Source organism: Python bivittatus, unplaced genomic scaffold, assembly GCF_059951505.1.
Source record: "Python bivittatus isolate LINGU-HERP-01145 unplaced genomic scaffold, Pbiv_v1 ctg000530_np1212, whole genome shotgun sequence".
NCBI classification, from domain to species: Eukaryota; Metazoa; Chordata; class Lepidosauria; order Squamata; family Pythonidae; genus Python; species Python bivittatus.
In genome coordinates this window covers 7,277,938-7,304,159 of record NW_028277085.1, presented here as the reverse complement: position 1 = coordinate 7,304,159, position 26,222 = coordinate 7,277,938, and the positions used below count along the sequence as shown (strand labels likewise).

The 26,222-nt window shown below is 39.0% G+C and overlaps 2 protein-coding genes across 4 annotated transcripts in view; one reads left to right on the top strand and one right to left on the bottom strand.

Annotated features, from left to right (window-relative positions):
- The window catches only part of LOC103054470 (tropomodulin-3), a 64,575-nt gene that overhangs the window by 6,018 nt on the left and 32,335 nt on the right, over nucleotides 1-26,222 (top strand). Inside the window, exons 2-3 of one of the 2 annotated variants that reach the window (XM_088148542.1) lie at nucleotides 3,377-3,448; nucleotides 9,599-9,651. The gene's annotated coding sequence lies outside the window, so the exon portion shown is untranslated. The remainder of the gene's footprint in view (nucleotides 1-3,376; nucleotides 3,449-9,598; nucleotides 9,652-26,222) is intronic. The other variant, XM_088148543.1, reaches the window with a different exon arrangement.
- LOC103054706 (tropomodulin-2) lies at nucleotides 2,005-25,941 on the bottom strand. 2 transcript variants are annotated; one of them, XM_088148544.1, is made up of 11 exons: nucleotides 25,680-25,941; nucleotides 22,902-23,002; nucleotides 18,697-18,891; nucleotides 17,643-17,799; nucleotides 10,559-10,681; nucleotides 9,423-9,506; nucleotides 7,292-7,422; nucleotides 6,416-6,523; nucleotides 5,942-6,085; nucleotides 4,766-4,910; nucleotides 2,005-3,416 (listed from the first exon to the last, which is right to left on the bottom strand). In XM_088148544.1, the coding sequence occupies exons 3-11, from the start codon at nucleotides 18,820-18,822 to the stop codon at nucleotides 3,385-3,387; spliced, it is 1,050 nt and encodes a 349-aa protein (XP_088004670.1). In that variant the 5' UTR covers nucleotides 18,823-18,891; nucleotides 22,902-23,002; nucleotides 25,680-25,941; the 3' UTR covers nucleotides 2,005-3,384. The 2 variants fall into 2 exon arrangements, with proteins under 2 accessions (XP_088004670.1, XP_088004671.1); XM_088148545.1 differs by lacking the exon at nucleotides 22,902-23,002.

Here is a 26,222-nt window from a genome sequence, read left to right as displayed (position 1 = left end):
TGTGCAAATGTTCTTTATGTTCTCTGGTTATGTATGTTTCTAATCTAATAGTATACATATCCTTTTACTAGTGATACAGCTTATGCAAACAGCAGAACCTATTTTCCAACATTTTTTGCCATACTGTACAGTGGGTGGAAATTTGCAGGCAGAAAATCTCAATTCCTTTTTTTAAAGGCTATTTTTCCTCTGTGTATATACCTAGCTATAAATAACAACACATTTTATTTTTAAATTTATTTTTGTGCACAGCTGTAGAGATATGTAAGCAATTACTAGGCTTTTTGAAAAGGCGTCCAAATGGGCACTGTATTGGGGTAAATAATACTAAAAATAGTATTGATCTTAGTTAAGCACTTCTTTCCAAAGATTACAGACACAATAGTGAGTCAGTTATTAGTTATTTTCCAGTGTCAATTACTTGCTATTCAATACTGTGATGCATTTCAGTTGCAGTGCATTTTATAAGCACAAGGGAGATGTCCAAGCAGAGATCTTGTGGAACTAAATGCTAACATTGCACATGTATTGCACATTTGTGCAGCTTCCATAGAAAAGTGGCTGGAGGAAAGGTGGTATTGTGGCGGAGGGAAGAAAGTTGATTGGAAAAGATTCAGCCACCTACTTTTTCATATTTTAAAATACTCTATCCTGCTAAATTTACTAGGGAATTTTACTGTAAACCGAAATTTAAAGTTCAGTTGAAATTCATGGATCTGTTCTTGCTCATGTAATTTGGAGTACAGTAATTTGTTATTTAGCTTAAAATTAGCCTTGTCAAGCATGGTTTACTTTTGAGACATTTTTACATTTCAGCCTCTCTGTTAGCTTTGGATTTCTATTTGTTGATATTAAACTGAATTTATACCTGTGGGTGGACAATGGGTTTCCTCTTCATAATGTGTCACAAGAGGCAACAGCACTAACTTAAGAGATCATTTTTGAAATTGGGGAAAGGAGATGGAGTCAGGAATAAATAGCATATTTTTCAGATTAAGGATTTTAATATTAATAATTACCTATAATTCATAATTACCTATTTTAGATGTAAACGTAATTGCAAGCAATAACAAGGTGTATTACAAAGTAATGGCTTTACTCCTTAAAGAGCTAAATTATATTATGAAACTTAAATGCTTTTTCATAATCTGCAAACAATAACAATATTGGGTTGCTTTCACTATTGTGGTTCTGTCACCTAGAATGTGTGCTGATTTCTGAGATAAAAATGTAAATAGGACAACGAGGTCCTAAGGGCTTTTTCACATACTGTGGTGCAAGTTTACCTGCTGACTTCACATCATTAATTATCTTTTCAGCTTAATTTCTGTACAACGAGAAAGAGTCGTTTTTCCTACCTATTTTTCCCCATATAACATGACGTGTGCAGCATTAAATACTTTTAACAATTTTTAACAATTTTTAACTGAAGCAACAGTTCTCAAAATTCCTAGAAGGAGGTCCCATTAATGGCACTATGTCTTCATTCAGGAAACCCGAGTGAGGCTCTTTGCCTTTTGTGCTATCTGTTGTTCACTAATGGTTTTCTTTTATAACCTGATAACTTAAGTTGGAATGTAGGGTTTTCAGACCTGAGAATAAATCCATTTGAAAGAGTTTGTTTCCTAGGAGTCATGGATATGAAATGTCTCTCACTAATCTCCTATAGTGACTGATCAGTTTACGCTCACTATCTAGGAATAACTGAATCCAGTGGCCAACAGTAATAATAAATGTCCAATATCAGGAATTAAAACAAGCTTAAAAGCAATTTGACAAACACATTATTATTAGAACACTAATATACATCGAATAGGCTCTTAGTAATTATTCTGGCCTCCTATTAAAACACATACATATGCACACACCAACAAATAATTTAAATAAAAGGTCACCTGAAGCTGTTTTAGGTTGGCAAATTAGATTAAGAATCTGGTTTGCCTAATTGTAACATATGTGAACACATAGTCTTTGACAGTCCTTGCAACCATGCAGAGATGGAGCCATGAAGCATACTCTTTATTAGGAACTGAATGGTGACATAGAATTTTTCCAGTTCAATATCCCTCCAGCGTGACTTGCAGAAGGGATTTTACTTGTAGCCAGTGTCTGAATGGCTCTAATGTTTATGTTTAGGAAACATTATTTCCTAGATGATCCCGTTTTGGAGGATAGTTGTGTTCCACCATACAGTATGTAGCTTATTGTCTCAGTTCATATCAAGATAAACCATGGCTAGGACTGATTTACGTAATGATTTGCAGTCAGCCAAAAAGCTAGAATCGGAAACCATGATTGAGAAAGGTTTTCAAACCATGGATTGTGCTAATTATGATACTGTGCAATGGATAAATTAGCATATTTTCCTTAGAAGATTTGCTCTACTTTCAGAAAAACAGAAGGGTCTAGTCAATGTGAAAGATAAGCACAGCTAAAGCATGATTTGATGAATATAAAGAAAAGGAATGCTAACAAGTATCATAGTTCCAATTTTGGCTTGTCTGTAATTGCATTCATGCATAGTGTTAAATCCAGAATTTTTAAATCATGGTTTGTTGAATGAGCCTTAGTGGCCTAGTTCACAAATAACAACAATGCTGCAGTGGGCACATTTACACGTACACTAAATAAGTACTAAGGAAATTATATTATGGTGTTAAATTGTATGTGAATCAGTCCTGAATGTTAGATCCTACAGTGTGTTCTAAGATAAGGTTAATGAAAATCATAATTTGGTATGAAGAAAGCCTATTGTGAGATTTGTCTCCAGTTATCTGCTCAGGAAGCAATACTTTGCAGTATATCTACTGTCTAGCTTATGGCACATTGTAGTCTGGAATTTGAAGACTGATTTGTTTGGCAGAGTGTGCTGGTATGAGTTGGCATGTTTTAAAATAACCTCTTGGTCCCTTTCATTATTATTTGCACAAAGCCCTAGAAAGGTAATAGGAAACAACGAGTAGATCTAGGCTTACTCTGAGTCAAGAGGAGGTGGTGGTTTGTATGACACAGAAGGTACAATCCACTAAACAGTTTCCATTTGTTTCAGTGGGGCTTGTGCAGGAAAATTTTCTAATCACTCATGGATTAGTACTAATTGTGGGGGGAGGGGGAGAGACTAACTTGCAGCCCTTCCCTCTTTGATACTAGGTTTTAGTTGGTCCTCCACTCAGAGCATCTTGAATTCAGAGCATGATTGTAGATTGCTGGGAAAGAGAAAACTAGGCTGAATTATGGTGTTCAAAAAGCAGGGAGGGATGAATTGAGGTAATGGAACATGAGCAGTCTCATTCTAAAGCCTTTCCAGTATCTTCCCTTCAGACCAGTGAATTTTCTGAGATGGTGATGAAACAACTCTCTTTGTTCACATCCTCAGAGACAAGGCTAATGGCGTTCTTCCACACGTTTCTTGCGAACTAGAGAGAGAGAAAGGAAGAAGAACAAGCAAGTAAGTCTCACAGAATACTTTTCTAATTTTGTAACTTTTCTTTTTAGTAAAGGTGGTTAATAAACAATTTTATTTATATCTACACTTGTATTCATTCCTACCACTGTGGAGCCAGTACAACTTGTCATCCTTTAACTTTGTAGTAAATCTTCAAGATAAATTTGGATGGCGGATAGGAGTAACTTAAAAACATGGTAGAACTGAAATTCAAATCCAAATGTTTCCAGTCCAAATCAAATACTATTTATTATGTAAAAATATTTGTCTCTTTCTGTGGCATCTTCTTAAAGACATGCACCAGAATGAGGTGTTGAACTCTTGAAATGATGGAACAAACTGCATTACTTTGTGTAATTTTTTTTTAAGAAATGGTCTTCAACCGTGCATTTACATTAAACAGTGTTCAAGATCTTTTGCAATACAAGTGGACACTAAAATTCCAACAAAATCTTAACTGGTAGACAAATAGAAGAGGAAAGAAACAATGGCTAAAACCATTTAAAAACTATTCTGCCTGGTCAAAAACATTGGGAAGCAATGCATTTGCAACCCTTGTTCTTAAGGTTTTCAGATATTAAAGAAAAAAAATGAAATAACGTAAGGAGAAAAAATGGCATTTCTATAGATGTCACATATACTTCTCCCTTTCCTACCTCTTATTATTTAACCTAAACAAAGATGCATATTTAGGGTTGCTATGTTAGTTGTTTGTCTACAAACCTCTTTTTACACAGTGCAGCATATATTGTTAGGAAATCCAACAAAAAAAAAATAAAGCATTACTGAAATACCACAAGGTGGCCATCATTCCTTTAGCAGGATCTTTTTGTCAGCATTTGTTTTTCTTTTGCATATGAAATTCAGACATCATTGTTTTATCACGTTATTTCAGTATAAGGTTAAAACAGAACTTAGTTCCCAAGTGACTAGCTAACTTGATAAGAAGGCTTTTGGTTCAAATGTTATGTTTGTAACCCTTGCACCATACCCTCAATATGTAAAGAAAAACATTTTCTCTTCATCAGTAGGCAAAATCCCAGTTAGCTTCATTTCTCATGAGACAAACCTCTCTAACCATCAAAGAAAGAAGATGTGTATTTTTACAATGATGGCCACCTCTTCTAGTCCACTCTTGCTTCATCCATTTCCTTTTCTGTTAAGAGATCCTTGTGATCATTATGTATCAGGTTTGTCATTTTGTAATGGCCCAAAGAAGACAGGACATTTTCTAATTTTCCTAGTCTGAATTGGATCCACTATTTTCTACTGGTAAGGATGCTCCTGAGCTTTTACTAATTTGAGAGGCTGGTGTCTTACCTAGATCATTATTTTTAGTGATGGCTGCTGCTACTCTGGTTCTTGGGCCTTGCTTTGTAAATTGGTACCCAAATTTGAGAATCTGTGAGTTCTCCTCCAGCATCTGAGCAATCTCCATCTCTACTGCTGTGCCAAGCTGTTGTCTCTGGGAAAGCAACCAAAATCAAATCAAATGGAAAATATTTATGTTGGTTCATGGCAGCATCCCTCTATATACAACTTTCAACCTAAATTTATAATACCATCATTATACATGGCACTTCATGTACGAAACTAAAGTCTCTAAGGGCTAAACTAGATTTAATATTTGGTATGGTGTTGTGGAGCTTATCGTTGTCAAAGAATTGTTATGGAAGCAGGAGACAGACCATTATACTGGTATGATCATTTGCTCCCACTGTAGTCCTTCTTGAAGTTGTACTTCCTGGAATTGCTGGATGGAATGGAAATTTTTTTATCAATGATGCCAATTGAAGCACGTCTCATCTGGGGGTAGGGAACTGCAACGGACAGTAAAGAGCTAAACAGGTCTCCATTCCCCTTGCCATATATTAGTTCAGCTCACCCATTTTTGCACCAGCTATTTAGCTTAGCCTTGCAGTGTAGGATTTACCTTGGTTCTAGGCAGTAAATGTAAAAAGAGATGCATACATGAAACATTTGAACATACTTAGGTTTTTAGACAGGAATTACAAACAAATGGGTAATCAAACTGTAGTTCCAAACACCATGTAGTGGCTTGCTAAAAAGTTGGCTAGCTGCACTGCAGTGGAAATTGTGCTTGACACCTAACATATTCAGCACACAGTATCTACACAATCAAGCAATGGTTTGCATTTCGAACAAATCAGAAAACAATCCCTCCCCCTTGAAATAATTTCCTAGTATTTTTAATCTTGTTGGCCACTGTGAGAAGGAAAATACTGGACTGGGGGAATTCTGGTCTGTTACAGCAACATATTTCTGAGTGTGAAAGAAACATTAATATATTCACAGCGAGGGTTCCTGCATTATTAAATTTTAACATACTAAGAAAAATCAAATATATATTAAATCAGGCTTATTCTGCCACTCTGACCGCTGCCTCATTACAGGATTCCAAACAGTGCTCATTGCCAGACAGCAATTTTTAGATTCCAGCCAATTCTAAGTTCCACTCTGCTGTCCTTTCCTTACCTGATTGTCAATTTTGATTTCTGTCAGTATTTCATTTCCTTTCAGAGCATCAATCAAAGCAAGGATGCCTGTTCCAGTAATAAAATTGGATTCTATATTTAGACTTTTCAGTGTCTTGTTTACTTTTAACATATCTGCAAAAGCCTGAAAAGACATATAGGAATGAAAAAAGCTATACTGGTTTTATTTCTGTTTGCCTTAAGAAATATTACATTTCAGAATTCACCTTTCCACCACTGTCCCCTCAAAACAGTGTGATATTGTTGGATAAATAATGAATCAGTTAAATAAATTATAGTAAAGACATTCACGGAAAACTCAAAACAGTGCAAGCCTGCAGCATTTCAAACATGAAACTTATTTTGTTTATATTTTTTAGCATATTTATTTATTCTGCAATATTTTCTGATAGTTTACATGTTATCAACCCAATATTAAAATAGAATAATGCAATTTTCCCCAGGAAAACCTCACCATCGCAACAGGGTCATTGCTCCGAGTAGCTGCCAGGCTGAATTTCTTCACATGGTTATTGGTTTCCAAAGCCTTTGCAAACTCTTTCAGGGTTGGAATTGGGATATTCTGTATAAGATAAAAAATACCACTAATTGCTCGAGTTTAATAGATTCTGGGATGGGTTCAGTTGTAGCCATATGGTGGCCTGGTTCTGCCAGAGTGGTACTAAGCCAAAACTGTGTTGGACAGCCCAGTATCCCAAACTATAAATGAATCAACTTTTTGAGCAACTCCATACTTTTAATTTTGACTTTACACATTTATTAATATAACTTGTATCCCACTTTTCATAACATAATATTAAGGCAACTAACAACATATTTAAAATAAAACAAGATAATCATTAGGAAATGTTGGTAAGGCAAATAAATTAGGATCAGTCTAAAGCTAATAAAAGACAAACAAGTTTTATCTAAATAGAACTAAAGAAACTTTAAAAAGGGAGAAGGCACAAGTAACAATTACACAACAGAGAATACATGATTGTTTTGATCTCATACTCAAAAGAGTTGTTTTTACAAGGCTGACAATTGGCCTTTTAAATGTTTCAACACATCTTTTTGAAGTGAATGAAACTGCAATTCATCATCCTCCAAAAGTATCCTTACTGTTTGCACATGAATTTCACCCTGGTGATTTTCATGTGAGTACAGCATGCAAGTATATAGTCTCTTTTTAAACTTCAGCTTGAACACTGACATGAACTTTAATATCTGCTTCATAACATCTATCATGGATGAAGCCATAGTCTAGACAAGAAAAAATAAAGGCCATCTCAAAATATTTTACAACACTGGGGCAACAAGCAATTGAATTTGACATTGATAGAAGTACCTTTATGTTGTTCAGATTGACTTCCTGGAGAGTGGGATCATTTGCTTTAATTCTTTGCAAACAAGCTTCAACATTTGTTGGATTAGGTGGTTCTTCAAAAACAGGCTTGACCTTTTCACCTTTAACCACATCTGGAAAAAAAGCCAGTAATGTCATGAGATCCCTTCCATCCATATACCATTAATACGGAATTTTCCCGAAAAAATAGTAATATTTTTAGTGAAATGATATATGCACTCCAGGCCACCAATTACTATCTGATGGATTATTCTATAACAGCTTTGGCTTTCTCATTTCTACAAAGTCATCTTTGTCCCTTCTCTCCTTGTTTTACACACTTTTCTCCACCTCTAGCAATTGTCAGTTCTGTCAGGCTTCACAGCAAGCATGGCTATACATTTTGGTTCTGCAGACCCTTTATCCCTTATTCAGGACTTTACTTACTCAACAGAAGGCTTTCAGACCAGGCTGTCAAGTCCTTTTTTCCTTTTCTTGCAGATGACTAGGCATAAATTTTCATGCATCATAGTAATTAGAAATATGGTTTTGGCTTAGCTGGTTATGTAAATATAGCCAATTTTAATTTATTCAGACACACAGAGAATTTATTTCAGTCATTGACCAATAAAATATATTCTATAAAACAAAGCAAAATTATCCTCTAACATCAATAACTATTTTGATTTATTCAATAAACCATGATTAAACCAGAGCACTGGTTAAGCTCATGTTTAACCTCTCATAGCATGCTATATTTTCAGTTATATAACTCAGTTTACAGAACCTTCTAAAATAGATTCTTCACTAGCTGTTCTAATTAAAAATGAAATACTATTGTCTAAGGGGGAAAGTATTATTTTTGGAACAAAAATGCCTGACACAGCAAATTCCTAGTTCCTACATTCATGATGGGAGTGCAGTTTAGGAGACCTGCCCATTGACCAATGGCTAATTGGATTTTTGCAACAATCATCATAATCATCACAGTGGGAAAAAGATGAGCAGCATAAGTAGTTTGATGGTTGCAGAATATTAGCCTCTTGCTTGGAGGGCTAAAACAAATGGTCAGATGAAAGGAAAAAATGCAGATTTGTTTCTCATGTCAACTTGTTTTTCTGTTTCTCTCTCACACACATGGTCATTTGCATTATAATTGTGGAAAGATAACTCGGAGTGCTGATAACATATGTGAAAGTCAGTACTAGATCTAGTTCTGGTACACAGGCCAAAACTAAAGTGATGCTGAGCTTATGTTCCATTGATATGAATGAGATGTTCAATCCATTCCAAAGCAAGTTTGTTCAAAAATAATTCCAGTTCCAGTACTGTACATGCTGCAGAATAAAGTAACAGAATACTAAAGTACTATACTGTAAGTGGGAGATAACATTTTTTTCCTTAATGCTATGCTACATTAAAGAAAAAGTCAATAAAAAAAAGCTAGCACAGCCCAGAAGAGGTTGGGGTAGGTCCTTCTCCCCAATATTTGGTTCCAGTTTGTTTTTACTTGCAGGAAATGTTAATTTTCCTTCCCATCCTCTTCTATATCTGTTTCAACAGATTCCCCCCAATCCCTTGGAGCAGATTTAGGCAGTGCTGAAGAATGCAGGGGGAGGAGAGATCCCCTCTGCCAGCAATGTCTGTTTCATTGACAGATATGATCCACTATCCCCACCCTCTGAATTACCTGAAATGTTTGTTCTATTCCATTATTGCTGACCTAAGGCTCTCCAGATATTGTTAGCCATGTCATCCTGTTTGAAAATTCTGAGACTTGGTTCCCAGACATAACTAGAGAATATCAGATTAGACAAAACAGGTGTATTCTGTCACCATATTCCAATACCTGAGTAGACCAGACTAAAATAAGATCAACAGAAAAATCATTTTCAAGATTTTTTTTTTTTTCAGATTATAGCTCAGAGCTGATAGGCACATATTTTGCATGCAGAAAATTGCACGTTACATCCTTGACAATTCCAACTGAAATTCCAGTTGAAATCCCTACAGAATGAGGATAATATAGATATTGATTTGCACTTACAAAGCAGATGTTTATGTCTCTCAGCACATGGGTCAATTGTCCCATTTGCTCTTGGTGTGATGCATGCAGGGGAATGTCTTTACTTACTTTTCACAATTCCTTTGCCATCTTGGCTGGTGGTTCCTTCATCAAACTTAGGGTTGTTGACCAAGTTATGTACTCCAAGGACAGCTAGAAATACCAGAAATACCAGCAATAGGATTGAACACATCATTGCTTGAAAAAAAGTGGCCTTCATCTAGAATCTCTTGCTTTTCTCTTAGAATTCTGCCATGTTTCTAATCAGCAGCTAATATATCAGGAGGAGGATAATCAGGTAAATTATTTTTCATTTAGGTTTATTTATTTAAATTATTTTATACTGCTGTTTAGGAAAAAGCCTCTTCTAGGAAGCTTACAAGGTAACATTTTACATAATTAAAATACAAAATGTAATCCAATAGAAGCCCTCAATATAATTGCAAAAGTTAAAAATCCAGTTTAAAAACTGAAAATGGGCTTATCATTTATATGAAAACAAACTGTAATGCTGATTTTAAAAACAGTATTGAGATAAGAATACTGAGCAGAGAAAGATTTTGAGTTCAGTACCAGTGCAATGGATCCACATGATATTCTATCAGCATTCTAAGGCTATTTCATCCGTGATGCACTTCTTACATGGAATAGCCCTTCCATTTTGGAAAAGATGTGAAGACCTTGGCAATCATGTCCATATATTTCAATAAGTGTGGATGTCAGAAATCTGTACTGGCCGGCAGCATGTGTGTACACTTATATAATAGCCCTATGCAAGTATTTGCATGTAGTTACAGTTCAGTGTGTTGGAGAATATAGTTATGGATACAGTTTGAACTCTGTTCAAACCTCCCTATATTCCTGACTGGCTGTTAGATCTTTGAATATTCAACATCTTTGAATGTTGAAATCTTTGAATATCCACATATTCAAAATTACCATTAAACCCAGTTCCAGAGTTCCCACTGTTGGGTTTCTCAATTGTAAGAGTGCTGTTAGTGAGTTCAGAGGAATGCACTTAGAGAAGGCATCCAGTCGCAGTGGGGGAGTGCTTACACACACATCCATTTCACCACATATCTGTGTGCAGGTGATGACAAGGGCACACGGACAATAGGATCCATGGCTTATATCCATGGTAACAAATCTGGAGTGACTGAAAGACTGACCCTGCTATGAAACAAGCAGACAATCTAGCCACACACCTGCTAGATCATACAGCTCAGTATCGGAGGCACTGGCCAGGGCTTCTTCTAATTCTGGATCCAGAGTCACCTTCTTTTCTGTCTCGGTTTCTATTGGTCTCTCTTTAGGCACAAACGCCTTTCCTTCAAGACAAAAACAAACTGAATCAATTAAAGAATGTGATGGCAGTGAGCTTAGGAGAATTCATCCATTTTAGCATATTCTGTATTCAGAATGAGATCAGAAGAAGAAGAGCAGCATTTATGTATTATAGGCAAACTAGGGCAAATGTCCAAAATTCAGCATGTGCTCACATTTAGAGGTGAATGAATACTCACTACCCTAGGATTTAGTCCTGAAGGGGTTATTGGAGGTCATCCCCTGTTCAGCAAAGCATCTGTAATTTAGGATGCAACTACAGGCCTTCTAATAGATGGCCATCCAGCCTGTTCACAAAGTAAAAGCCAACAAAAGCAAACATTTAGCTGCTGGTATTATTTTTAGGAAAATGATTCATAATTTCCAAATTTAAAAGCTGGCAATAAGGTAATAATTTTCAAAGGAATGCATCAGCTCTTGAACATCTCATAAGTTTAACCTTCTTTCCTGACTCAATCCCATAATGCATACTGATGGATTAAATGACTTACATCTTCATTGCTCAGCAACAGGGTTGTCTTGTTTTCATTATTTTATACACAATGTTTTGATCCTAATATTCTTCTGAAGAACTTGAGTCAAGTGCATGTGAGATAGACTAAGTTAAGTGCCTGACTACCCCAAGACAATCCAGTAAGCTTTATGGCAGAATGGATATCAGGCCATAGTGCTGATCCTACATTCTATACACCATGTTGGTCCTCCACTTACAAGGTGGGGTGATTCACAAAGAAAAAAGAAATCTAATAATCATGTGTTGCATTTTGAGAGCCAAAAGCACTTCACCTACTTACATTATCTTTGCAATAGCTTTGTAAGAAAAACCAGCAGTGGAATATCTCTGTTGATCATGGAGTGAGAGCAGAAGAATAAGGTTGTGACTGGCTGACACCCACTGCATGAATTCATGGCAGAGGTGAGGTTTGAACATAGGACATCCAAGCCACACCATAACTGCTGTCCAAAGTCCTTGTTTGCCAACACTCCATTCCAGCGCTCAGCTCTCCTTAATCTTCTCTTTCATGCATGTGCTTAACCTTACATAAAGGGCAGCCCATGTTCTTCCTCTATGCCCCTGTCTCCAGTCCTGTAGCCTGCCCTGCCCTGCTAGAATATCTGCAGTAGGCAGATATTTTTCTCAACTGTAGTTTAATAGATTCAGATTTAGGGCATTTCCACATAACACCATTTCTATTTCGCCAGTCCTCCAAAGCCAGATATGTAACGATCTTCATTCTGGCTCAGCTTGGATAACTGAGAACAAGCACCCTCCACCAACAATAGGTGAATGCAAAAATCACCATCCAGATAATGCCCTCCACCTGAGCTACAACAGCTCCTAGAATAATAAAAAGAAGGGGAAAAAATTGAACAGCTAACTCCCACCCCCGTTTGTCAACACACACTGGGTGCATATGTCTAGCCACTTTGCAAAACATCTGAGCTGTTACAATATGAGGAAAGCTCATTGCTGACAAGATGTCATTCCTCCTAAATATACATTTTTAATGATGGCATGATACTGTATTTTGTAGCTAGACACCTTTCCCAAGAGCTACAATCATAGCTGCGGTATAGAACATTCACATGTGTGAGGGGAAGAGAAAAATGACTCACTTGAGGCCAAAGACTGGGAGGTGAGTCAAGGTGAAGCAGAAGTTCAGTGCACACTGTTTATATAAGCAGGAAAATAAAGCTAGCAATTTTTTAAAAGCAGCTGTAAAACTGACTAGAAGGATTATATTGGGTTTGCTGATAGGACTGCCTGTGAAATCTATTAGAGAGTTCCAAGTTCAGCCTGCCTACAAGTTCCTCTTGAGCTCCAGTGTCAGAACTTCAAAACAAAGTTTTGTAATTTGAGCTGCACTGCAGCTGGAAGAAAACTGGCTCAGTGGCCCAAGGAGGATAATATGTGTGACCTCTGTGATGCAGGATCAATGCCATATGTGGAGGGATACACCAGATCACATTCATACTTCATGCAAACCCATAATGTGTTTGATTTTGACTTAATGCATTACATGGATTCAACCCATTTCTGCTGTTTAATGTTATATGAGAAGTAGGCCACAACAATTATTCAAGCTATAGTTAAAGAAACCAAACCTTAGAACAGTATGCAAACTCAGCCTGTAAAATATACTTTTGAGCTGTAAAGTCATGGTGCTCCAGAAGTGTGAAATGGATTTCCCTAAGCAGATGTGACTATTTGCTAGAAAAGTGATCAAATTGCTTTTGCAGTCTCCTCTTCCACCTCCCACCACTTCCCCCGCCCCACTGTCCCTCCACAGTGTAACTGAAACCATATGGTAGGCTTTAATATATCTACAAGAACTCCACAAGCAACAGAATGTGGGAGAAATCATTTTGTCCAAGACTTTCCTAATGAACCAGTCTATTTCAAACAAAAAACAAAGGAGGTGGGCTAGAAAGAAGGGAAAAAAACAGATGCATTAGGAGGATTGGCTTTTAATACCATGTTCCTACTGCCTTCTGCCCATTATGACTTAACAACAATGGCTGGGTTCCAACCTGCAACATTTCATATACTGTATATACAAGATGGCATTTTTTTAAAGGACACCAGATGTACATTATCACACCTTTGTGCTACACATAAACCAGAGAAATGCTCATGCCACCTTCTCATCTGCCTGTCCCCACACCTACAGCCCAAGAGTGGTATCAGAGTTGCCAGTTACTGTTTGCAATAGTGAAAAGTAAAAATATTTCAATGGTTGAAAGAGGAAAAAAAAATATTCCACCATCCATCAGTGCTGGGGGATGCATGTGTGTCAAGGAGTCATTTAAACTCACCATATTAAGAAGCAGAAAACCCAGAGCAAAACTAAAATAATCAGAGATTCTTGATGTGGAAATATTGGTTGCAAATATGTAATTATTCCTTTTTCATAAAATTAGCAATGTTAGCTATTGGTTTTACACATCACATTAAGGCATACTGTCATTTGCTTATTTGTGGCTGGGCATGACATATACACCCAGCCATTGTATTTACAGCTTAGATTGATGGGAAACTTCAGCCAACTGTGGTATATTCAGACCATGGTTTAACTCAGTCTGTAAGCTCAGCCATGAGTTTCAGCAAAAAAGGAGTGTCTTGGATTATGGCTCATAGATTTATGATGGCATACCTTTTCCTGAGCAGCATCCCTTTTATTAGATGCTTAGTTTACACCTAGATTGGCTGTTCCCAATTACCGCTTATCATCTGATCTTTCCACTGGGATGGGCATTGTCAGTTTTGGTATCTCTTTCCTTAGAAAGCCTATTTCTGCTTTATTTCAGTGAGTACAAGATATTCCCAAGTAGCTCAGTTCCAAGGAGAATCAGGCTGTTAAGCTTTACAAATAATCATTCCCCAGCAATTTTCACTGCAAGGCCTGCCTAAATAAATAAATAGATAGATAGATAGATAGATAGATAGATAGATAGATAGATAGATAGATAGAGAAAGAAAGAAAGAGAGAAAGAGAGAGAGAAAAAGAGAAAGAGAGAAAGAGAGAAAGAGAGAAAGAGAGAAAGAGAGAAAGAAAGAAAGAAAGAAAGAAAGAAAGAAAGAAAGAAAGAAAGAAAGAAAGAAAGAAAGAAAGAAAGAAAGAAAGAAAGAAAGAAAGAAAAAGAAAGAAAGGCAGGCAGGCAGGCAGGCAGGCAGGCAGGCTGTGGTCAGAAACACCACATGTCTTGGATGTCCTGCCAATAAGGATCATGACTTATCCTTATGCAAGTATCCCAATGATTTTGCCAGCTTTAAATCAGGAGGCTCATCTTGCATAACAGCCTGGAAGTTTTCCCACCAGGCTCACTGGGGCTGCAAAGGGTTATCCCAGCAAGGCAGAGTTTTGCAGGATCCCAGTTTCAGAGTGCCTGTCCTTGTGCTCACAAACGAAAAAAGAGAACAAGTGAGATGAGATGTGGAACTTGGAAACTTGAAAACAGGCTTCTCTAGGTCAACAGGTAACACTGACATATTGGATTAGGAAGACAAATATTGCAGGGAGAAACTCTGATCACCAGAGATAAATAGGTTAAATATTATTTCCTTCGGGGTACTTCCACAAGAGGATTCTGTGCTAGTTTGTAAGCAGGTCTGGTTTTCTCTGATTCCATGAGATCAGCAGGATTGGAGAACTCAGCTGATTTATCCCTAGCTCAGCTACTGGGTTGTTGAAATCATTGCAAAGCTAGGGGTGGTTTGTTTTCAGATACCATGGTTTACTTTTCCCATTAGTAGGAATTCTTGCCTCGCCCCTCTGGCTTCAGGTTCTGTATGTACCCTCTTGGCTGGATAACTGACAGCATCCCCTCTGTAGCCCAGGCAAAAAGAGAGGGGGTGAAATTGACTAGCATCTTGTCAGTTTCCCTCTACTATACAGTACTTTCTTCAACAGGGACAAGTCCATGGCAGTGTGCCAAGCTATTGTGGAGTTCTTGTTTTTATTTTCTTTCTTTTCTTGTGAAATAGAAAGGGAGTAAGATTTATTGCTGCAGGACCTACTACAAGTCAGGCAAACATATTTTGCTTCTTGTTCTCACTGCTATTATCTTCACTCCCCAAAGTTTTGTCAACTTGAAATGCTGAGGACCCAGAGGACATAACTGCCCTATCCTGCACAGCTACAAGTCCTGCAGCAGCAAAAATCCTTTCAAACCTACACTACACAAAAGGGAGAAACGAAAAAGGAAGGAAAACCCCAGAACAAGAAACTTGCAGGACACTTTTAAGGTGTTGAAGACACCAAAATCAATATTGACAAAATTCATCAATTTGATCTTCAGTTACTTCACTTGGTTGTCTGAGGGGCTGCAAAGTCATCAAGCCATTTCCCTTTACAAGACATGGAGCTTAGAAGCTGTTAATGGTGGTAGGGTCAGAGTTCACTTTAATGTGGAAATAAAACCCCAGCATCTAAACAACAACCTAGCTGTTGCAAATACACCTCTGCTGAACTGAAAATAAATCAGTTCAACTCTCCAACACTGCTGACATTATGAGAATACAAAGATCTGGAGATGCAGAATCCTTGCATGCCAATGCCCTCAGCATTTCAAGTTAGCAGAAATGAAGACAATCACAGATTGCTTTTAAACTGCTTCAGGGAGTTGAGGAAATAAAATAGTATATTGTGTGGAAACACCCTTGTTTCATCTGGGATCCAACTGATTTGAAGGACGCTTCAGGTAAATCCAGAAACATTTGTTCTGTTTCTAACAAGCTTGTGCTGCTGATCTTTTCTTCTAGTCTGGAGTGTCTGTAATGAGGTGGGGGCTGTAGAATGAACCACAAAGCAGGAGAGAAGCATTGCATTTTCTCCCTTTTATTTCTTTAACCCTTTCAAAGTTGCCAAGCTTCAGCAGTGCAGCACGCCCAGTGGAACTGTGGTTGATGCTGCTCCTCTGTGCTAGAGACCCTCCATGCTAATGAAATGAATAACCCTGGGGAAAAAAGCTGGTGGAAACAATTTCCTAGGCAGGTAGGAGCCAGAATATTAAGCTAAATAGTATCTGGCCTTTAGTGTTTCTCAACTTGGTTATGCTGCTGATAATACATTACTGTTATAAAGTGCAAACGTATGCACCTACAACTAAAATAAATGCTTTGGAAGTAAACTACAGGGGAGGGAGTATATCTTGTTTCCCTACATAGTCAAATCTTTCTACCCTCTTCAGCTGAAATATGAATAAATGTCTATGTTTAATTAAAAACTTATACTCATTAGGGTCTGTGTAAAATACATACTAAAACCATATCAAAACAAATTTGGAATTTTAAAACACCCACACCACTTCCTTTTGTATAAGTGATATTCTCAAGTCCGTGCCTACCACTGTCTGATCAGTGCCATTAAATCATTTAGAAACCAATTACGACATGCTGTTGGGATGAGTTAATTCTGGGTGGAGTTTCCTGTTGCTGTTCTCTTTTCAGTGGAAAGAGACAAAGTTCCCATGAGTGAGAGAATCCTGTAGATCAGCCATCTTCAACCTGATGCTCTGCAAATGGGTTGATACTACAAGTCCCATAATTCCTAGCCACTGGCTATAAATAACACCATTTTGCTGAATGAGAACCATGGAACGTATAGTTGGAAAATATGGATCAGAACAACATGGCTCCTAAAATTAAAAGTTATAGAAATACCTTGAGAAGCCAACTGGGAAATTTATTAAATCCTAGTGAGGCAGTATGGATCACTCAGAGGCCATGTATGCCCTTTGAGCCATAGGGTGTCCAAGCCTGATATTATTGAATGTTAGAGTAGAATCCAGGAAAGAAAACAAGGACAAAAAGGGTTTTGATGAGGTACAAACAAAACCAGCAGCTTGTAAAACCAGCAAGTTCTGTCTTGTGCTTTTTTATGTGTTTTTTGTATTGATTTTTGTTCTTAAATGTTTTTAAGTAAATTGCCCAGAGTCACTGGGAGTTGGGCAGCATATAAATTTAATAAATTTTTATTGTTGGTCGCACAGTCAGCCAGATGTTTAGAGTGGATTTGGCATTTTTATCCACCTATCAAGTCCTTCCCAAGGACCTGTGGTAGGCAGATGTTGTTGTTTGATGGTGTTAAAGATATTGTTGCAAGATGTAAGCTGTTCCAAATAAAGCTGCCTTTTGCAATTGACTAATGGTGATTTTGTCAATGCTGATGGTCTTCAGGTGGTACTCCAGATGTTTGGGGATTGCACCCAAAGTGCTTATTACTATTGGTACTATCTTTGATTTCTTTTGCCACAGTTGTTCTATTTCTATTTACAGGTCTTTGTACTATTCTTATTATTAATTTAGGGTAAGAGGGGGTGTTTACACAAATTGCATATTAAAGCCTTGTAATTCACATAGATCTCTATCCACCAGGTTGGATACAGCAAGGTGGCCACAGAGTCTGTATTTCTTTATTGCTCCCATCGCAGCCATGGACCTACCTTTCTTTTCTCCAGTAAAGGGTACAATATCTTCTCTGTCTTTGTGCTCCAATGCTTGTTTCTCCAAATATGACAATAGCCGCTCTCTGTCAAAAGGTCCCGTGGCAGGTTTACTGGTCTGATCTTTCTGTCGAAAGCCTGCTGGCAGAAGTGCATTCTGCCACAATAAGTGTGAGGAACAGAAGGAATTATTCAGTCAGGAGTTGAACATTTCCACAGTTTCTTTAATTTGACATCTAGCTCGTGTGCATGTTTGCTTCAGAGCAAACAGAACTGAAAAGTATATTGAACATGTTTTATGTTACCTAACTCAACAGGTACACACAAAAATGGCAGCTGCCAGAGGAATCTATATTTTTCCTCAGAAATGGCTTTGCATTTGGGGCACTTTTGAGGAAAAGTGGTAGATGCTACTGCTACACATGCTTCAGAGCTGATTTGGAAAAAGAGCTTCAGCGCTCAAGAGAGCTATTCATTAAAGCTGCAACATTTTTTTTTCAGACTTGAGTGGAAGTCTGAAAAAAACTAGGTTTCTTGAATGAATAGCAAAAAGATGCTTCTCTCCATACTATCTAAAGCACTTCTGAATCATTTTCAAAGCACACACAGGTCTAGTAGACACTAGACTACAGCCCCATTCCACCACCCACAATCGCAGCATGTATCTCCTGACTATCACTTTCTGCTGCTTCATGAGTCACTTCAGATATTAGCAATAGACCATCTTGTGTCTTCTGAATGTTTTAGACTGCAAATCCCACAACCTCTTGTTGCAGGCCACATTGATGGAGTTCATCCCATTTAGATTGTCTGTCCTTGCCTTATGTTATAACTGGGTTCGTACACCTCATTAAGCCAGTGCTGCTTTGTTTTTATTTTAAAACTATGAACTTAGGCATTATGTGCAATGGATTATGGTTTACTGCAATAGGCATTGTGGCTATAGTTAAAACTAACCATATCTTAGTTTAATACATGAATCTAGCTTTTATCTTTATTCCTTTGGGAGCTAATCTTGAAAATCAGAAATTTAGTTTCATTGTTTAGAATATACCTCTGGGTCTAGGTCATCAAGAACATTCTCTAGCTGTTTTAGTTCATCCTCAGAGAGTTTGTTGAGAATTTCATCTTCATTGATATTTTTGTATTTCTCCAACTCTTTCCGGAATGGCACTGACATGTCTTTCTCTCTCAATAACGTCTGTTGACGTTTACCTGTCAGTCATTCACAAGGTAGTCTTCCAGATCCCTGGGAAGAAAGAGAGATGGTCAGTTCTCTCTGATAATTTACACTCATTGCAGAAATGGCTTATTGGTTGCTATTTGCATGATATGATACAATAATATAATACATAATCTTAACATCTGCATGATGCTTTCAACAATTAAAAGTACTTCTCATATATTAGTTCACTGTAATCCTTATAACAACCCTGTAAGAATTATTATCCTTTATACTGTAGGTGACAGGAACTGAGGTTAAGAGTGAATATATTGCTTAAGACAACCAACTGAATTCACAACAAAATAAGATCTGAGCTGGGGACTCCCCAGTTCATCTCTCAGCACCTACCCACAATATTACACTAACTATAGTAGCTTTTCTCTCTTTTAGATCTTAGAAAGGAATTTATCTGGGGCCTGAAGAAAGCTGCAGTCCAATGTAAGATGGTTTTCTATTCCAGGAAATAATTTGGGAAGTTGGTAGAACAATTCATAGGACACTGAGAATGCCCAAACTAATCATAACAACAAATATGTAAAAATGTACCATTGTTGGGGGGGGAGCAGAAAAAGGGAAATAGCTGCTATTGGAGGGAGGCAGTTACTGTATATCAGGAGGTGCTGGGCTTTGTAGGCAGCTGCTCTTTTGTGAGACCACTAAACTCTAGTTAGTAGCCTCCCAGTGAAGTTCCCACAAGTCCTAGGCTAACTCTACCCACCTGAGGGGACCATTGGAAAAGAAAAGGTGCATTTTATTTTAGTAATATGGTCTGTATTCTGATATATTCTTTTATCTTTGGTTTTTTCCTGGCCCTGCCTCTTTGCTTGTCCTTTGACTTTGCTTGGCCCTTGTTCTGAGTGCTGGGTTGTCCTATGGTCCAACCTGACCCAGAATGACAGCCATTCACAGAGTGGAAAAATCTTTGAGATCAACTTTTTAGAACTGATTTTCCAGGGTACAAGCTGTAAGTTTTGTTAGGATACATTAATGATATCTTTAGATAAATCAAAGCAAGCTAGGCACAGAGATATAGGAGACCAGAGCATTAAACCACAAACCTCACCAACCTGCCATTCTAAACACAACTGGGAAGAATCCGTTGACCATTTCCGCACTGCTTAGCCAGTAATTGTTTACTTCAGTTAGGAAATTGCCATTTAATAATATGATTACCATCTTTCTTGGCTAATTGGATTCTCCACCAACAGCCTTATGGAAATAAACATTGTCCTGTCTTGTCTGAAAGATCTTGTCTGTAACGTGATGCTCTGAAAGAGTTCATTCTCATTCTTATTCTCTGTTTCTCCCCCCCTTGCCACCCAATTGCTCACTTAGATAATGGGCTCATTGGAAGGAAGCAGAGGGAACTAGGATCACAAGGCACTCAACAAAAAGGGTTCTAATAAACCTGTGTGATTAGAGAAAGGCTTGCAAGTGTTCTTTAAGAGATTGGATTATCACACACAAACAAATCATTGCTGCTTTATAATGAGATGGACAGAATATGAGACATGACCCGTTTGTCTGTAATCTATAGGCATAAGGGCTATTTAGACAGCCCTTTCCTCAAGTCATCAAAATATTTCTCGTATATTACCTTATAATTTCATCTGCTACCAGCAGATGCCCTCAGCTAAAAGTCACACCAGCTGAATTTTCCCTAACCCAAACTCCTTCTATTGATGGCACGTACTTAACTATATCAGAGGACAAGAGAGGCAGCACTTCAAGTTTACAGAATTACAAACATAGAATGATCTTGGAGGTCATCTAGTTCACTCCCTCCCCCCAACGGAGGTCCTACAATACACAATACAGGCACTGTAGGCATAAGCAAGGCACTCTGCAGTGCAAAATCCTTGGAAGGATTGAATTCTGTTGACAATGATGACAATAATACACAAGGAACACAGTCTGTTGTGAAATTTGCATGTGAAGACCTATTTCAGCCTCCCACCCCCACTCCATTAGGATATTTGTCTCCTGTGCAATGCCCACAGAAACAAGCCACTGATTTAATAACATGGAAGAGAGCACACTGCAATTCAAACTTCTCATGCACACTATCCATAGAATGAATGGGATCAGTGCATGAACACTACTGTAAAAGTTCATTTAACAAGAAAAGATGATGATGATGATGATGATGATGATGATGATGATGATGATGATGATGATGATGATGATGATGCAATACAAAGTTCTGCATGTGTAGAACTGGAATGAATGGGATTTACACAGGAGAATTTCTTTCCACACTTTTCTCAAAGTTAATTTCTCCATTCCAGCAACAGATAGAAAATATTTGCTGACCTGAAAACTATTTTGAGTTTGTGTATTCAGGTTTACAACAATGAGACAAGAAGTATTATAAATTTCTGTGAGAAAGAGATTCCTGATTTGTAATTGGGATGAGTTATGTCTCAAAATTTTTGGTTGCTTACTTGACCTTGCTTCTCAAACATGATTTCCTCCTAGGAAAAAAACATATTCTGAATGAGGGTATGAAATATTACCTTCACTCTGAATTAGCTTCATGATCTCAGCTAGTAACGTGGTTGTACTGGGTGGGGCATGATGTTACTTCACATGATTCTTAAACCATGTGTGGATTCCAGAACACTATATGTTACTCTTGGACCACTTCTAGAATCTCAGCATCATGTCAGAGCTCATCCATATGACTCCTACTTATCAATATTTGGTTTTCAGCATTTTCACCCCAATACTCCAATGAAACATAGATAACTCAAAGACATACTTTAAAATTCCCACAATACTTCTGGCAGAGTCATCCTGACAATAATCAATATAATTAATAATTATATAATTAATATATCAGCCTTCCTTGGAGGGAGTTAAAAATTGGCTCAAAGAACTATTCTCACTGCCCACTTTGAAAAGTTCCTGATTGGGATACCTAAATTCTGTTTTAGAAAACAGTCTTGAAAAACAATTTTATTGGACCCAATTTTTTTCACTGAAAATTGTTTAACCATGAAGATTCTGTCCTGTTAAAATAAATCAGTCAAACTGGGCCTTAATCCTTCTTGTTTTTCTGTTCATCTGCCAAAGATGTAATTTTAATTGTGCAGCTATTTATGTACTTCAAGCTCACACTTGCTTTGATCTAGAGAAGATTAAAGAGTTTAACATTAGAGGAAAGAGGGAAAAACTCCCACTTTGCTATGCAAAAAAGTGACAACAGAACTATACAAGAATATCTTTAAGGGGTTTGGTCTGTTGATAGAAACAACCTTTGAGTTACTTAATTGTTGCTTTAGCCCAACTGCAACGAAGGCTCTTGTTTGGCCATCCTCTTTGTGGAAACATGGAAAATACCTACAGAAAACAAGATTTTCTCTATGAACCTCCCAGAAGTGGCATCCCAACATCAAAAGCCACCCAACGAAATCACAAGTGGATGTTTGAGGACCACAACGCTTTCAGATGATCCCCAACTGTAACTCCCAGGTGACCTGCCAGCATGGGCTGTGATGAGAACAGCTGGGAGTTACTATTTAGCATCTTCTGGAAATCCAGAGGTCCTCAACTCCTAATTTGTAGCCAAGAATATGAAGAAAGTCAGAGTATAGTGATAGTCAAACTAGCCTTCTCTATCCTTGTGCTTTCCACATATGTCTGCATGCTAGTTCAGAAGGCTGGGAGTTCTGCACTCTCTCAAACCAGAGTAGGGAAGCTGGGTTAAAGGGTCAGAATTGGGCTGCATACATAGATTCAAATCCTCACTCACAGGATAACTTTGAACCAATCACTTATTCTTGGTCACTTGCCTTGCAAGGTTGTTGGAAAGAAAAAAAGAAAGTCCAAGAGAAACCATTCAGGCAGCAAAGGGCAGGAATACTTAATATTTCAAAGCCTGGGTTCATCCAAGGAAACTATTCTGCACAAGTAACTTGGTCTTTTTCAGGCAATCCTACACTCTCTCCTAGATGCTCCTTCCATAAAATGTTTCTCTTCAGAAAGAATTCCTGCTTCAGAAAGCGGTGAAGTCCACAAGGTCATACACTTACAATCACTTCTTTGAATTCTTCCAGGAGAAACTTTCCATAATGCTGTTTTGGATACATGTTTTTCTTTCAGCGATAACATTCCATGGGAACCAAGACTGGCTCTATAAAAATGAAGACACATCTTGAAGAATATATGACACCAATAGCTGTGATTCTCCCCCTAATTCTACCATTCTGCAATCATTTGATTTTAGAATGAGAAGAGATTTTAGAGGCTCTACTCTAACTCACTGATATGCAGAAATCTTGCTATAATGGCTTCCCTATAGATAGGCAAACTCTGCTTAAACCCCTCCCAAGGGAACCCATTACTTCTCAAAGCAGTTAGCTTCTGCATTGAACAACTTCTATTCTTTGGCCATATTTTTCTATTTAGCTAAACTAGTTATTTTTGCAATTCCAAGCCATTGTCTCTAGTCCTTTCCCCTGAAGCAACATTTAAAATTTTTCACAAGGATACAGTTAATTACCCATCCACTAAGAAGAGAAGAGAGCAGCATGCCAGAAATTATCTATAGCCTAGATGAGCAAAGAAAGTGCAAGCTTAGGGTAACATCTAAATACAACTTTTATCCCATGAACAATTCAACCATGGGTGTGCTCATAAAATGCTCAACATTCATTCTTCAGTCACAACTGATGGACATCTATGATTATTTGCAGGGCATCTGCAGGGTGTGGTCAGAAAAGTCAACATGATGGCTGCAATGATGCAGTTGAAGCTCTGCCTGTTTTTTGTCCTTGATGCACATAAAAAAAACAGGCAGAACTTTGATTTGAACCCTCATGGCTGCCATCTTAACTATTTTTTTACCATACCCTGCAGATACCCATAATTATTTGTATTGCTGTGAGTTTCCATGTTGATTTACAACCACTGTGAAAAGGCTGGCTCTCCCTTTAAAAGAGTACACTGTTAGGAAATAAGGACAGCAAACGAAGTAATAGATAAAGATGGAGGATGTGTTCGGAGGCATACCCACTGCTCAGAAATGGCCATATCAATCCATCTTCCAGGCACTTCCATGAAACTCTGAGGTATGATTGATAGATTAATCAATACAAGCTTGTGTTGGGCCTTAGTCAACAAATGAGGGTTATAACCAGCCATGCAGGCAGTGCATGTTTTCCTGTCCAGATTCCCAGGATTTGGTTTTTCTTTCTAATCTCTGTTAATTTAAGCTTTTAAAGTTTCTTTGAGCATGCATATTTTGGCAGACACATCTGGCATGGTTGCTTGCCTTGCTCTTAAAATGCATTGATTACACAACCGCAGCTGGATCATGGGGAGGAGCAGGCGGTGTCATCTGTGTATTTAGAGAGGAGACAATACCAGGCGGGCAACCAATTTATCCAACAAGTGAGTCTCTTTGAACTTTTTTTTAAAATCAAGTATTTTAATTGAATTCTCTGTACTAAAAAAAGTACTAAGAAAAATGAATTCATTTTTTTTAAAAAGGACACCCAATTCATAGAGAAATATATATACCAACTAGCCCTTTTCCCCTTAATCCTCTGTACACAGACTGGTGTCATATGCTGTAGTCAGCCACAGGTTGTTTTGACATGATTTACTGAATAAACCGCAACAGAGTCATACTACCTGCTAAGCCGAAAGCAAACAAGCCATGTTGGGCTTAGCAGGTGGTGTGAATCCTGAACATTGAGAGGTGATTCCAAAGGAGGCAGCTGTGTTAGACCACAAGCCTAGATGCAACTCCTTGGGATTGATCCTGGGGAAAAAAGCATTCTCAAAGTCTGAATGGGAGTATGGAATATTAAGGTCACTCTGACTTAGCTCCATGATCTCATCTAGTAACCAGATTCTACAGATTGGGACATGATGACACTTCAATAACTACCTGATTCTAAGGGTTGAGTCTTATGGTTCAGAAATCTGAGTAGAGACAGACAAGCTTGTGCTGTCCATCTTTTGAACCCCAACCTACAAGAAGAATCTTGGCTGCCATCTTAGACCTGCTTTCTAGAGAGCAAGAAGAACCTTTGAAAACCATAGGGCTCATTTTCACAGGGAAGAAAAGTCAACACATTGCACAAAGGAACACATTTCCCGCAGTGTGAGCATCTGCTGCAGGAAAGATCCATCCCCAAATGATCAACTGAGCTAAGAAAAATCGACTTTGCCTCCCCCCCCAACCCCGAAACTGCAGCCATCATTGTGGAAGGTGCGGGGGGGGGGGATTTCTCTTCTGCATTTGGCGCTCGGGCATTTCCCCTGGGAAATCGCCCAAATCCAGGGCCCTGCAACTGAAACTAAAGGCGCCCCCAAATAGCCATTGAGGAAGCAGCATATGAGGGGGCAGCTATAAAGAGGCCTGCAGTGGGACAGAGTACCTCCCTTCCCATCCGCCCCCCCCTCCTTACTATAGCTTTCAGTATTTTGTAACTAGGAGACAACTGTAGCATATCGATAAAGACGCTCATTTGCACAACATTTGGTGATTCTTGCAAGAAACGAGGCGGTCCTCCGATAGGTCCCCCACCCCACCCCCGCTCGTCCGCCCATCTCCGGGCAACAGCAAACGCCCGGGGAGCGGGGCATCCAGGCCAGCCCTCGTGGCCCCGCCACCAGGCGAGGGCAAGGCGGCTCGGCAGGCGCCGGAGCCGAGCTCACCGCCGCGCGCGCGCTCCTTGCAGGAGGCAGCCTGCGCGGGATGCCCTCGCCGCCTGCCCAGCAGCATCCTTCCTCCAGCGCGGCGGGCGACAAGGAGCCGAGCAACCCGGGGAAGCGGGGGAAGGGGCGATCACGGGGCTTACCCAGCAGCAGCAGCAGCAGCGCCGCCTCTCCCTGGCCGGGGCTCTCTTGCCCGAACGTAAGCCCGCACTCCGCCCGGTCCTTTCTCCGCGCTCCAGCCGAACAAACGCAGAGGGCTGTCAAGAGGCAGGGCGCGCTGCCCAAACCAGACAGCCGCCGCGCAGCCTCAGTCGCGTTGCTGAGCACTATGGGACGCGTAGTTCCAGGCTGCTGCCATGGAGACGCTTCTCGAGTGTTGTCCGCCGGGGGTGCGGGGGAGGTGTTCGAGCTCTCGTGTGTTCTGCGCCGGAGGACGGCCCTGGGGAGCTCCTGGGAGGGCGGGGTTCCGCTCTTGCTGGAGCAGGGCACCGGCACCTGCCGGGTTTCTGCCTGCAGCATCCCCTTCTCCTCCTCCTCCTCCTCCTCTCCAACGCATCGCAGGCGAAAAATAGGGAGATGCTTCCAGCGTTTCTTCCTGCGTCAGGACTGATTGCTTTGGCTTTGCACCTCAAAGTTGGAAGGGAGAAATCACAGTCACCTTACTGTATATGGAAGTGCACTAAAAG

Coding starts and splice junctions, on each gene's coding strand:
- LOC103054706 (XM_088148544.1), bottom strand. CDS start 18,822: ATGTCAGTGCCATTCCGGAAAGAGTTGGAGAAATACAAAAATATCAAT. Junction 9,507..10,558: donor TGAGCTGTATGATCTAGCAG/GTGTGTGGCTAG, acceptor TGGTATTTCTAG/CTGTCCTTGGAGTACATAAC. Junction 6,524..7,291: donor TCAATCTGAACAACATAAAG/GTACTTCTATCA, acceptor TATCTTATACAG/AATATCCCAATTCCAACCCT.